Source organism: Papilio xuthus, unplaced genomic scaffold, assembly GCF_000836235.2.
Source record: "Papilio xuthus unplaced genomic scaffold, Pxut_1.1 DF826961.1, whole genome shotgun sequence".
NCBI classification, from domain to species: Eukaryota; Metazoa; Arthropoda; class Insecta; order Lepidoptera; family Papilionidae; genus Papilio; species Papilio xuthus.
The window spans coordinates 7,022,594-7,035,839 of record NW_013531688.1 but is presented as its reverse complement, the minus strand read 5'-3'; the positions used below and the strand labels follow the sequence as shown (position 1 = coordinate 7,035,839).

The window sequence follows — 13,246 nt, the reverse complement described above, 5'->3', positions numbered from 1 at the left end:
CCGCCACACGCGTATTAATGTCACATGTTGCAAGTACAATAATGCAAGTTTCGGGCCATCAATGCTGTCATACACATACACTACATCTACAACTTGTGTTCTGGAATTAAATCGTTCAGATTGTTTATCATAGCGGCAGAGCCTCATTTTGTGTACATACGCGCATCATTGCTTACTGTAATGACTTCATTTACTGATTGAACTTCTTTATCTTTTATCTGTTTCAACAAGTGAAAATGTATTTTTAATTATTAATGTATTAATTTAATTGCTCAAGACATGGTGACAATGAGAGGTCGTCCTCGCCGCAAACAATTAGCAGTGTCAATGTAGACTGCGACTGCACAGGTCTATTGTAATTGAGTGATACGAAGTGTGCCTCACAACACGGATCGCCGCCGCATCCAAACCTATGTTCTTTACATTTCTTTGCTACAACTTAACTACAATACATACCCTACAACATTTAATGTCAAAATGGAAATTATATGGACTAAGAGTAATATCTAAAGATATAACAATGTTGCACTAAAAGAGCAACTAGCAATTCAATAACACTGTTATGTTATGATTAATTATACAAGCGGTGATCATGACACAGTGGTCCAACACGTAATCACATCTCTGTTATAAAACATATATACCTGTCGCCACATCGTAATGAGAAAAAATGAAGTAGATATCTCTAACAGGGTGTCAGGAAATAACGTGATAGTACAACAATGTAATGCCACGGATTGCGGCTAACACTAAACTGTCATCATTTGAATCCCTCTCACTCTGACTGACTGTGACTACACACCGTCGCCATATTGTTTAATTGTCATTAATTAAAACACAGAGCTGAAAGCGGATAAAATCATGACGCACTATGACTCATTCGGTCTTCTTCAGTCAAATCTTAGCAAATATAGTAAGATTTTAGTAGACAAAAAATTCCAAATCGCTACAAAAATATTAAAAAGTATATCCTCAGTGTACAAGGTAAGAAGTTTGTGTTTGCGACCGTAAATGTCACTAACGAACTAAATCTGCTGCTACTCTGCTGCTGCTTCTTACTCGAAATAATGTCGACGAGAATAGAATTTTGTGAAGGAAATATTTAGATGCAGTGTACCATCTGCTCGTGTAGTGGACGTACCGGTATCGAGGTCTAGGTGTAGGGCGGCGTTGCGCGCGGCCGCAGTGGACACATCGTGCTCCACGAAGTACTCCTCATAGCGCACCTCCAGCAAGCCCGCAGCCTGCCCGCCTGTCTCCTGCCCTTCAGCCTTCTCGCCCACCTCGTCACCCGCCGTGCTGTCAACAGGCTCGGCAGCCACGCCGCTGTTATTCCGACCGCCCGTTCCCACTGGGCGCGCCGCCGCTGCGTGACGCACCTGCACACCATTCACACGTATTATATACAAACATTAAATAATGCAAAAAATACATATTTATGCCATTTCATGAACCTATTGATACCTTGATTGAGTCCTTACTTTATTGAAATAAAAGCGAAAAGAAAAGAGGCAGAATAGATTACCTGCAGGATTTTAAGGAAAGAAATATAGCTAACACATTGAAAACATAAAGTACCGTCTCAGCTTATTTTGAAAGCTAACTGAGGGAGTAAAAGAAATAAGGAGAGAGAGAGACAGAGAGAGCGAATGAGAGAACTTACACAGTTGGTGAGAGACAGGATTAGGTAGGTTGATTGATCTAAACACAAGTTACCAGTACTTCAGGTACCCGAAAGACGAGGTCGGCAGCGGCAGCGCGCGTCAGCACCGCCAGCAGAGCAGCCAGCGCCGCCGCGAGCCCGCGCCGCATCGCACCCCGCACACGCCCCGCACGCACCCCGCACGTACTTCGCTCGCACCGTCCTAATTTCTTTGATTATTCTACAATAAAAACCAATCATGAAGTCAGATCAAAATAAAAACCAATAACATAAAACAAAAGACAATAAGAGATTTCAAGAATAGCAAAGCCGAAAACATAACGAAAACATGGTTCAAGAAATAAGCGACATCGATTAAGTGAAGACAGTGTCCACTTTCAAAAACAAACTTCAACGTCCTGAGACATCCGTGTTATTTTGTGTCCAAACAATGTTGTAATTAGAAGCGAGAGACAGGTCAGGTGGCAAGTCACGATGACTTCCGCGCGGCAATTGTTTTCACCTGCTGCCGCTGCCGCAGACATCGCCTGGCGCTGCTCGCTCCTCTATATAACTAGAAATGCTCACTGAATTGGCCAAATGACATTCCATGGCGTGTCATGGCGTTCCGCGAATGAATGCCACATGTTATATGCTCGGGTGTGGCCAAACTGTTGGCGATTGAAAAAAATATCTTAATTTGCATTCAGTTACGTCTAGGCTTTCTGTATTAGTCGTTCCAACGTCTTGCTTGTAAGCTTTAAATCATTAAAGGTTGGCACACCTGGTAACGATGGCTAGTCCACTTTAGCTTCAAATGCAAGCCATATGGCCTCAAACTGACATTTATTATTTTAATCAGAAGTTTGTCACGATAACTCACTGATACAATTATATTACTGTTATTACATAAAAAAATATTAGTAATACAAATATAATATGGTTATTTTTATTCGAGCGAGCAGCCCGCGAGCTACATGGCCACACGGCGCCGGTGCAATTGTTGATGCAGCTCACGGCCATGGCGGACGGCACGGCGCAGTGCGAGGACTACTGCATAGGTACTCGGTAGCCACTGCTTACTGCTCAATGCTCACTGCCAACCTCTGCCAGCAACGTTGCAGCAGTAGGTACTGCAGCAATACGTTCTCAATGTTCAAATAATGCCAGTCGCGTGGCAGCCGACGGTTGTACAATAGTTCAATTAGTACATTTTAATTTGGTTAGTCACATTCGGTCAATAGAATCGGCCTTCTTCGGGTTTGTAAGCAAAGCTCTCTGACATCACTTCCCGGCTTCTGTATTTTTTTACTCGTGTGTCTTCTTTTACATAAATAACATAAGACAATTATTAGAGTAGGGACAGTCGACCTACTCTAATTAATATTCTCATGGTGTCCTCTCACTCGATGGTGTCCCAGTTACAGGCGCGCGGGCAACGGGCAGCGGGCGCGAGGGGGGAGGGAAGCGGCAGGCAGCACTATCTTCTGTTTAGTTTATCTACAATTGCCTCACTGTTGCTAGGAACTTACCTTTTACACCAAAGATCATTCCTGTTTATTGTGACACATAAAATAATATTTCGAACATGTGACGAGTAGAAACACGTAAAAAGGTACAGTCAGAAGAACTAACTGTATCAATATAAGTTTGGCAAAAGCCGTTCACCGGCGCGCACGCCCCGTCCGTAACTGTCACCATATTTCAAGCGTAATGCTAACATTTAGTTGGTGGCGCTTTGTTCTGCAACCTTGTGGCTTTCGGCCACTTCTTTCAAGTGATCTGTTGTTACCTCGCCACCGTCGACGATGTTCAAAGCCGAGCCAATTCAATGACAGCTACTGTACGCCGCATTACAATGTAATTTACGATGGCTCAGTTCACGCACTGTTTAGATCTCGTTCTATTCCACAGTGAATTGTTTTGTATCGTTAGACACTGTGTACTGTGCACAGATACTTACAACCTGCGTGAACTAACACTCCAACCAATACTACTACTAGTTACCTGCGACTTTGTCCGTGAAAATGTTATTTATCGTAAATAAACTTACATACATGCTATACATGCGTGTGTCGTGTGGACTGCGGTTTGTCCAGGCCAGGTGATATGCGGCTGTTGTTGGCTTTATTAATGAATAAAGCTGACGAAGATAATCATGTTGCAAGTAACATTATACCAGTGTCCGTTAATTTAATCCTGTAACGCGTCGGCTGTGTCTTAATTATGTCTAGGCCTCTACTTATCCTGGTTCGCATCGCGTACCTACGTTATAATAAGATTATGGGTACTAATCATTGAACTGTAAAGTAGTACCTACAAAAATGACGTAATGGGAATCAACACGCTTGTATTGTCAATGATGCATGTGAACGTATCTAGAGCTTTCCAGGGACTAAAGAGTTCGTATTATGATTCAAATAAATAAATTAGAATACTCAGTGTGACAGCAGTGCTGGTAATAATATGCAAATATTCCTGTAATTCTTTAGCGATCGCATCGAGCCGCACCCGGTGTGTGCTCGCCGCGATAAGTGCTGTGCTCGCGTGCTGTGCTGAAGGCTCGCGGGCAACAGGCGGCTGGCGATAAGGGCCTTATCAGCTCGCCGGGTGGTGCAATATGTGCGGATTATCTGCTGATATCGTGTCTTGCTAAGGGGACAATGATCCTTTAAGTGACTACTTATTATTTAGCTGTGTGCGTGTTAAAGTGTATACGCTTAATTTTTGTTATTAAAACTAACACCGCTTTACTGTTGTTTCATCATCGTCTAGAGAGCAGTAAAGCTGTTGAAATATACGAGTTACGACTTTTATCAGTAAGATCCTGCAGAAGTTTTTTTCTTGTTTAACAGATAAATCATTACAATATTATCGAGTAGAATGGCCGCGGTCCGTCGGCCAGGGGGTGAGGAGGGCGGCAGGGGGCGCGATCGAGCGTAACGCTTTGATTCCATTGTCCGTGACATTGATTGCTCTGTTCATGTCACCGATATCGACAGCGACAGCATTATGTTAGCTCGTTATAAACATAATACGAGTACAACTGTATTGTAGTGCTACTCGTATAGCCAGTTATCTAAACACTTCTTGAGGAGAGATTTTGTTTAGTGGCAGTTAAAGATTTTTGGCCACATTCACACAACATGTAAACATTGCTAACACATGCAAATTACTCATTACGTTATAGTAAGTAGTAGTAAGACATCGTACGCCAGCTGGTGCGGGTGTCGCGGTCGCGGTGCGTGCTGCAGGAAGCAGGTGAGCACCCCTCCGCCGCCGCTAACACAACGAGGTCAACTCGTTTGCATACAAGCAGTCGTTACTTTCACTCTTTATAGCTACGAACCCCTCGTTTTCATGATCTATTTAATTCAATGCAAATGATGGAACATTATTTACCTAATTGTAGAATAAGTTTATCCTCTCACTTAGGTGTCGTCAATCATGTTATCTACTATTTAATTGAATACTAAATACAAATGAATTTTCCAAGATATACTAATATCGTTTCCGCGTGAGGTCTGAGGGGAGTGAGGCGATGCTTTGGACGAGCACGTGCACGCAGCGGACATTGTGTGCGTTGTCTTTGCTGTTTGTCCGCGTGTACATACTGCTATAGATAAACTGAAGGGGACCGACGTTTAAATGTATTTCTTTTAATGAGAACGATTTCATTTCATGTGATACGTTTGCTATACCTACTAATACAACTAAAAACTAAAATGTTTCAACTAGAGGAAGTGTAGACTGAGAAGTGACTGTTGACTGAACTGGTAACCTTGTACCGGAGGGTTATTATACAGCCGGTATATCGCATGAAGTAATAAATAACATATAACGCAAGTCGCACATCATAAATATAAAGATAACTGAAAATAGTATAATGGTAAGACATAAAAAAGTCGTTCATTCAGCTTCAGAAGTAGTAATAACAATAAAACTTGAATGGAATCACTTCAAACGTCCGTCGCATATAGAGTTCAGACAGGGTGTTTATTGCCGGCCGAAAATATAGGGCAGTGGCGGCCATGGCCCATTGGTCCTATGGCACCACGGCCCCTCGGCCCCTCGGCACCAGGGCGCCGTTGTAGTAACGGGCCACCACGGTGACAACCGAACCCTTCGCGCACCCTTTCACAGATAGTGACGTCACACAAGTTGCACTGCAAATAAAAGCACTAACAAACGTTGTACACACGTTACGATTCCTCGTTTATAACTTCTATGATGTTTCTTTACAAAGTAGTGTTAAATTATAATGTTAGTAAAGTAATCATTATAATTTGTTGATCACATTTTAATAGTTATCATTAATTCTAATCAGTGCAGTGTAAGTTGTAAGAGGCAAGAATTTACAAAAGAAGGAAATCCTGTTTACGTGAACGATGAGAATTGTCCGGAGCGGTATGAGATGCGAGGAGCGAGGCGTGACCTCCCGTAACTGCTGCTTATCATAATTACCTGTACCTACGTGAACAAATTGATCCTGTTTACATAATGGCAGTTTTACCGCTGCCGAAACACTTGTAATCAAAATTTCTGTCGTCTGTAGTTTTTATGTAAAGTGGACAATAGAAACCGATACTTACACACTAGCACACGAGTCAACATGTTGAACAAGCAATAAACAAATAAGACAGTTCGTAAAAATAATTGTAACGAGTCTGTCGAATAAATACTGTATAGGTGAAAAATAGATTAGTAAGGCTAGGATAAGGATTTTTCTTAATTGAATCATTACTGGCGTCGCCGTAGCCGCGCGGCGTGAGAAAGCGTGCGACGCGATGCTAGAGGGGACGGTTGCCTCATCGAACACCTTTTTGTCTACAGACTACAGGCATTGTGTGCAAATTAGTGTGAACTTATCGCCTAGACTATTCGTAAGGTACCTAAGAGTTGACACATTGTTTCCACATACAGTCTTGAAAGAAAATTTTACGCGAATAGTACGAAAAAAGTGCTACTTCGATAAAGACAGAAGGGGATAGAGAATACAGCGTTTGTCGTAAATATATTTAGGAATACGTGACTTAGATTTTTTTATATTATTATTATATACATATAATTAAGGAAATAATTAAGGAAGACACTAAGTAAGTTCGACAGCTCGCATACAAAATGTTGTGGAACAATAATTCATACAGTTTTTGCTTTGGCGTTACTTTTCACTAATACAGTTTTCACGATTCGATGAAGCGTGTGTACATTGTAATGACGTCAATGTCGTTAGTTACACGCCGAAAGGTTTCAATTTCACTTAATATAACGGCTAGCGATAAACCACCGCTATACCTAAAGTAATTAGCTCCCCAGACGTTGTTACGTCACACTTTTTTGCACTAACTCATACAGAAGGTCTTTATTAACGTTTAAATTTTATATAAGAGTAAAAACGGACAGATGAATTTATAGACAACATTTGATACAAAAATATATGCAAATTAGTTGAACTAAACAATGTCAGAGCAGAGCAGCGGCGGCAGGTTTTGTATGAATGTGCCAGTCAGTTCGGAACACAATTAGTTGGTAACGTGTGACTACGTGCAATGCAGACTGATTACAAGCTGAGTGTCACAATCGGTCGCTGACACGCACACACCAGTGTCACTGGAATTTAAAATATTGGTAAAAATTATACCTTTGTTATACCTTTGTTTTATACGATATTTGATGGTAAAGTGAGCGACGAAGTCTCACAATATGTGACCGCACGAATAAAATTGTCGAGGAATAATTATAAAGTATAATTAGTTGGATTAACGGTATGGTAATTACCATATTAAAACAACAGTACAATAAATGTTACATTCGTGGTAAATACAGAATTAAATAGTGTTTGTGTTCTTTAATAATGTGAGTATGGTTGGTGGAGAGGCACGACTCTATGTGTTATCTCAAGCCGGGGAGAACTCTCGCTGTTTGTTAAATGGTCAGCGTCGACGTAGTTCTAGTTGTCAAGTAGCAACAAGTAGCTTAATGATCGACGCGTATATTTCCAACTATTAATTAGAAAATTAGTAAAGGTTCAAGTAATATATTATTTTAAACATATGAAGTAGAATTTTTTCTGCGACCTATTGACCAAATATAAGAACAAAAAACATAAGATGGAAAATATCAACGGAAACTCATACATAAGAAGAGCAGTATTTATACAGTGCGTTATTCAAAAAGAACAACTGAGCAACGTTATAAATTAATTACAATAAACATTACGAGCTCGCTCCACGCTCCTGAGACTTTGTGTGTACCGTTTGTTGGGAATTCACTTTAAATATTAATTTTTATATTAACACGTAAATCAAAGTGAAGAAAGGTGCCGAGTTTTCAATGTTGAAACTTAATGTATAAAAATATATTGGTATCTCTTTGAAAGCAACAGAGACTAATAAGACTAGGTAATATATTTTGCAAGTAATTACTGCGTTTTTATTTTATTTTCAAGTTGGAATAAATTCGTAAAGTTATCAATCTACTCCAACACGCATCGACCCAATAACTCTTTGAGTTAATTAAAAATAATCTAATAACCATCTTAAATAATTGCAATTTCGTGCGGACGATCGTCGCAATGGCTGCACTTCAAATTATTTATAATAAGCGGTATTTTTCAGTTTCCCCGCTGTTACACCCGCTACAACAACGACAGCTCCTAATATGCTCGGTTTACAACAATGGCATATATCGTTTGGTGGTCATGTTGGTAAATTTGATGTCGTGACGTCATCGCAGTGTGGTAGCGGTGATCACAAAATACTCTACAGTATCAAGGGAGTGTTGCAGAAGGGAGGCGCCGCCACTGACCGGGGCGTCATCTCGTCGCGCCGCCCGTTTCCTCGCAATTACTCCGCTGCGCAGCTCAACAGCTCGGCACATCATCCAATTAAGACAATTTACCCACGCGTGGTTAACGCGGCCGAGCCAAAACTTGGCAGACAATTGGTTTGAAGGAATTATTTTTATTTACTTACCAAATCGAAGTGGGGAATGTACATTGCAACACAATACAGAACCTTAGAAGCGAAACGAAAACTTCATCGTAGAGGTTTACGAGCGGATACACAGGGCGTTTTTAACCGAGAGCGTAAGGGGTGCGTGGCTGGCCCTGGGGGGCGACAGCCGGCAGACAGATTTCCACATTCGGGCGATCAACATGTTTAATACGTCCCTGAGGGCTGAGTGTACATCGTAGGTTCATTTTACTATTTTGTTCTTAACTGTTTTATGTAAGTGTGTTCTACTGTTTCCATTGTTTTGAAAACGGTTGTGTTATTATAATTAAATGATAATTACATTGAAAATATAATTGCAAAGTTATTTATAAATGAGCAGACCTTGTGATCATTGCTCCGAGGTCGCAATTGAACGAAGCAAGTTTTAATACAGTCTTGAAAACAATCCATACGTATTTTTGAACAGTTACAATTTTGTTAACACTACAACTAGTTACTACAACTTAAGTATCCTCTTTCAAGTTAAAGTTATAAATATGTTTGAAGTTATGCAACGTGTTTTGTTATTTTGTTTCTAGACACCCCAAGTACAGTCCTGTCGGACTACGCGCTGAGGTAGGAACGAGGTCTACATATATGATTTATTCCAAAATAATTTTAATGAATACTTTTGTGATGTCATCAATATTGTAACATAGTGTGCGTGTCGTCTCGTGTCGTGTGTCAGTGACGCGCGACGTAACAATAATAATTAATTATAATTGCGAACACTTAAAGATTGCCAAACTTTCTATATAATGATTTCAAGTCCACATACAAATGTATATTTTTTCTAATCCTGCCCTCCCCCCTATCCTGTCTATCTTAAGGAAATATTAAATCGCTGAACCGTTTTGTAAAAAAGCAGTCAAGTTCGTACAATTCAGTGATTATTTTACACACAAAATATGAATCCTGCACTGATAATTAAGGAGCCGGACACTTGTCATAGAACCATTCGCTCTGTTAACATTATACCTTATTAATAGTTTTTATGTTATTTTACGTATTATTGTTACATATTTTTAGACTTTTTCCACATTTGTTCGAAACTTAAACTAATTAGTAAAGTTAAATTATCATTACTCTTATAAAATTTAAAAAAAATTAACACTTTTCCCTTAACTGATATTTTAATTATCCTCCTTACATTGAAAGTAACAAGTTAAGAATTGAACTTACATAAAAATTCCAGATTTCACCGTAACCCCGGCCACAAAGCACTAAATGTCAAATCCACATGGCCCTAAATTTGCGATAATTATGTTCACATAATTTTTTGTAAACAAAATATTGTCGATTTAATATTGTGGAGCGAGTTGCGTACATGTAAACAAAGGGTGAAATAAAGTATCGCGAGCTGCAACGCGCGTGCGCGGACCCGGCGCCCGGCACACTAGCGCCGCACCGGCTCACTACTGTGACGTCACAGTTGCGCGCGCTTTCGCCCCACTTCGTCACGACTTCATCACAAGGAGGTTCCCGACTGGCCGACGAGCCATGCTATACATATCTGTGACGAGCAACATTTACAGATGCTTTTAACGGGCAGAAGAGATGTGCTGATAAAACGATTATTCCCTTTTCTATACATCCGTACCTCCGCTACATCCAATAAGGAAGGGGATCCAATCCTTTCCTTATGGTAAAATGTGGGAAATTTTAGACAAAAGTCAAAGTTTGGTTTTGTTGTTTATTTTCTTTTACTAGAAGCAAGAGATGAACTTCTAATGAATAACACAAAGCAATTTCGTTTAAAACTGATTTCAAGTATAAACTCAGCGCTAAAATAAATTCTTGATTGATTTTTTTAGTGATATTTTTTTTAATCATAAGGAAGTAAACGAGCAAACGTGCCACCAGCACCAGAATTCGCCGAAATAGCGAAGCGACCGCTGCTCATAGACATATGCAATTGTCAATGCTTTGTCTACCTTCTGTCGTAGTTTTCGGTTTTTAATATTTAAGTGAGGTATGTATCTATGGTCAAATTTATTTTATACTTCTGTTTGCGTCCAAAACAACTTTGTCCGAAAGTTGGACAACTCGAGCAACGCACAAGGATACGAGCGATGTCTCGCTACAGCGCCGGCTGTTAGGACGCAGCACAACTTCTATATATAACTTATATACTGGAAGTAATAAAAATATCGTTATTTTTTCATTTGTGTTTATTTTAGAGGCAATTTAGACACGTTACAAATACGGTACAAAAATATATTTCGTTCATTGATACATTATTAAATAGTCATCGAAAGACATTTAACAAATGTTGTTCCGCCGTTTGTGATTTGGCTGGTAACTCGTACACGATTACAATATTCACAAACTGACGTATTATAAAATTATAATACGTCAATTTGTAAAATGTTATGTCGATATCGACATTTTATTAAATATAACATAGGAACTATATCATATAATCGATCAAACGTTTCTTCTTAAAAACATAAAACTAACAAAACATGTGTTAACTAAACATTTGGATCCAACAATTTCACTTAATAGATAAAGAAAAACATTTGAAAATGAATTTTTGTAGTTCATTTCATTTAGTAGTGATGACATTATAGAGAAGCTAACATCTACCTCAGCGGGAACACTCGGACATACCTCTCCGGTCACCTCAGTCACCTCCACCGGATACATTCAGAGTGAACAAGTGTACAGTCTCAGCTCCGGGACTGCCTCCTTCTTACTTATACATTTTTAAACTTTCACAATTTTACATTTCTCTTATGGCTACTCTATTGTATGAATAACAAAACGATATGGATTTAATGTATTGAAACAATAGAGGGTACAATGAATACCGTTGTCAGGATGTGACCGGTTTTAGTAGGAGTGTATGGTGGGGGTGGTGGGAGTGGTGGGGGTGGTGGGGGGCGAGTGTCGGGGGTCGGGGTGGTCCTCCTGTATGTACTCGTAGGCGAGCTTGAGCGCGAAGTGGAAGCGGGGGTCGCGGGCGCGGGCAGCTAGGCGCGGCGACCCCTCCAGCGCGGCGAGCAGCGCGCCCAGCGGCGGCAAGCTGGCCCGCACCTCGCCGCCTGCAACACGCACCGTGCATCTCACTTTGTTACACACTGCTGCTTACCCACTAATAGTAATAATAAAAGTAAATAAACTGTGATCGGCGAGAAGGTAAGAAGGCAAAGCGTACCCATGAGGTGCACGAGGTCTGCGAGGCGGTAGAGTGCGGTGTCTCTCAGCGCGCCCGCCGCCGCCTCGGAGGCCAGCTCCTCCCAGCGCGTCCGCAGCGCACACGCGCACCACACCTGCACACACAGCACACCTCAGCACACCTCAGCACGAGCTGACACCGGACACCCGACACCCGACAGCCGGGTGTGTGCCTACCTGCAGGCTGAGCTCCTCGCGCAGCTCCGGCTCCTCGATGAAGTCGGTGAGGTCGAGCGCCTTCTTGTAGTCGTACTCGGTCAGCGTCTCGCTCTCCGACTCTATGTACAGCTGCGGACAATATATATATGTTACATGAACAGATTGGAGAGTGGGGGGAGTGGGGGGAGTGCGGGCGGGGCCTCACCTGCAGCAGACGCCGGGCGCCGAGCAGCGGGCAGTCAGTGTCCCCGGCTGGTGCGGGTGCTGGTGCTGGTGCTGATGCAAGCGGGCGCAGGGCGGCGGGCAGCGCGCGGTGGTGCTCGCACAGGCTGAGCTGCGCCTCCGCCTCGCGTAGTGCGCCCTCCTCCGCGCCCTCCTCCTCGCTCGCCAGCAGGCACAGCTTGGCCAGCGACGCGATCGTCTGACACACACGTTGCTGCCTACAGCACTACTTGTAGGCTGCGCTACTGTAGCTTACACTTTAGTTCACACAACTCGCCCACATCTACATTTTAGCTGCGTTCAGTGATACGATATATATTAATGAGCACATGAAATAGTTTAAAACGAGCAATAGTCGTTTATATAGTTTTTATATTGTTTTAACGACGGAGAGGTTTGAGGTAAAGTTTGTGAGAAGAAGAAGAAGAAGACGTGAGGTATACCGTGGTGCGGTTGAGAGTGGGCGGCGGCGCGTGCGTGCGGTGGGCGGGGGCGAGCAGGGCGAGCAGGGCGGCGGCGGCGGGCGCGGGGCGGCGGCGCGCCAGCAGGTGCAGCGCGCGCAGCTGGGCCCGCTCGGGGCGCGCGGCCAGCCAGCGCGCCAGGCGGTCGGGCTCGCGCGCGCCCACCTCGCGCACCAGCAGCGCGCGCCGCTCCCCGCCGCCCGACGCCAGCCACGCGAACGCTATCTCAGCCACGCCCTGCACGATCATATTCAACCGGTCATTTAAACTAAACCGTACCGTGTAGTTACAAGAGGGTACAATTTACGAGTCCCGACTGCGTGGGCATGTTTTGCGTATCGTCTCGAGCGTTTGCATAACTTTCATGGTTACTGTTCTGTAGACTGACGGCGATGAGGTGTAAGGACCGACCTGGTCGGCGTATTTCTCCATGTAGGTGTGCAGGCGCGGCAGGTCGCCGTCCCGCACGCACAGCTGCACCAGCAGCTCCAGGTCCTGGAACTTCTCCGCCAGCGCGGCCGCGCGCTGCGTCTGCCCCGCCTCCGCTGCGCCGACACCACAACATTACTACATCTTTCGAGGGCGAG

At 42.8% G+C, this 13,246-nt stretch overlaps 2 protein-coding genes across 2 annotated transcripts in view; both read right to left on the bottom strand.

Annotated features, from left to right (window-relative positions):
• LOC106119930 (uncharacterized) overlaps positions 1-1,803 on the bottom strand; it is a gene marked incomplete at its 5' end in the record, with an annotated part of 3,170 nt that extends 1,367 nt beyond the window's left edge. Inside the window, 2 exons of the mRNA XM_013315056.1 lie at positions 1,142-1,379; positions 1,717-1,803. Coding sequence (XP_013170510.1) covers positions 1,142-1,379; positions 1,717-1,803 — 325 coding nt within the window. The remainder of the gene's footprint in view (positions 1-1,141; positions 1,380-1,716) is intronic.
• An 8,998-nt stretch (positions 1,804-10,801) lies between these two features.
• The window catches only part of Nup133 (nuclear pore complex protein Nup133), a 6,699-nt gene continuing 4,254 nt past the window's right edge, over positions 10,802-13,246 (bottom strand). Inside the window, exons 15-20 of the mRNA XM_013315055.1 lie at positions 13,071-13,204; positions 12,642-12,896; positions 12,182-12,397; positions 11,995-12,105; positions 11,798-11,912; positions 10,802-11,684 (exon numbers count right to left, since the gene is read on the bottom strand). Of these exons, the coding sequence (XP_013170509.1) occupies positions 11,473-11,684; positions 11,798-11,912; positions 11,995-12,105; positions 12,182-12,397; positions 12,642-12,896; positions 13,071-13,204 (1,043 nt within the window). The 3' untranslated portion in view covers positions 10,802-11,472. The remainder of the gene's footprint in view (positions 11,685-11,797; positions 11,913-11,994; positions 12,106-12,181; positions 12,398-12,641; positions 12,897-13,070; positions 13,205-13,246) is intronic.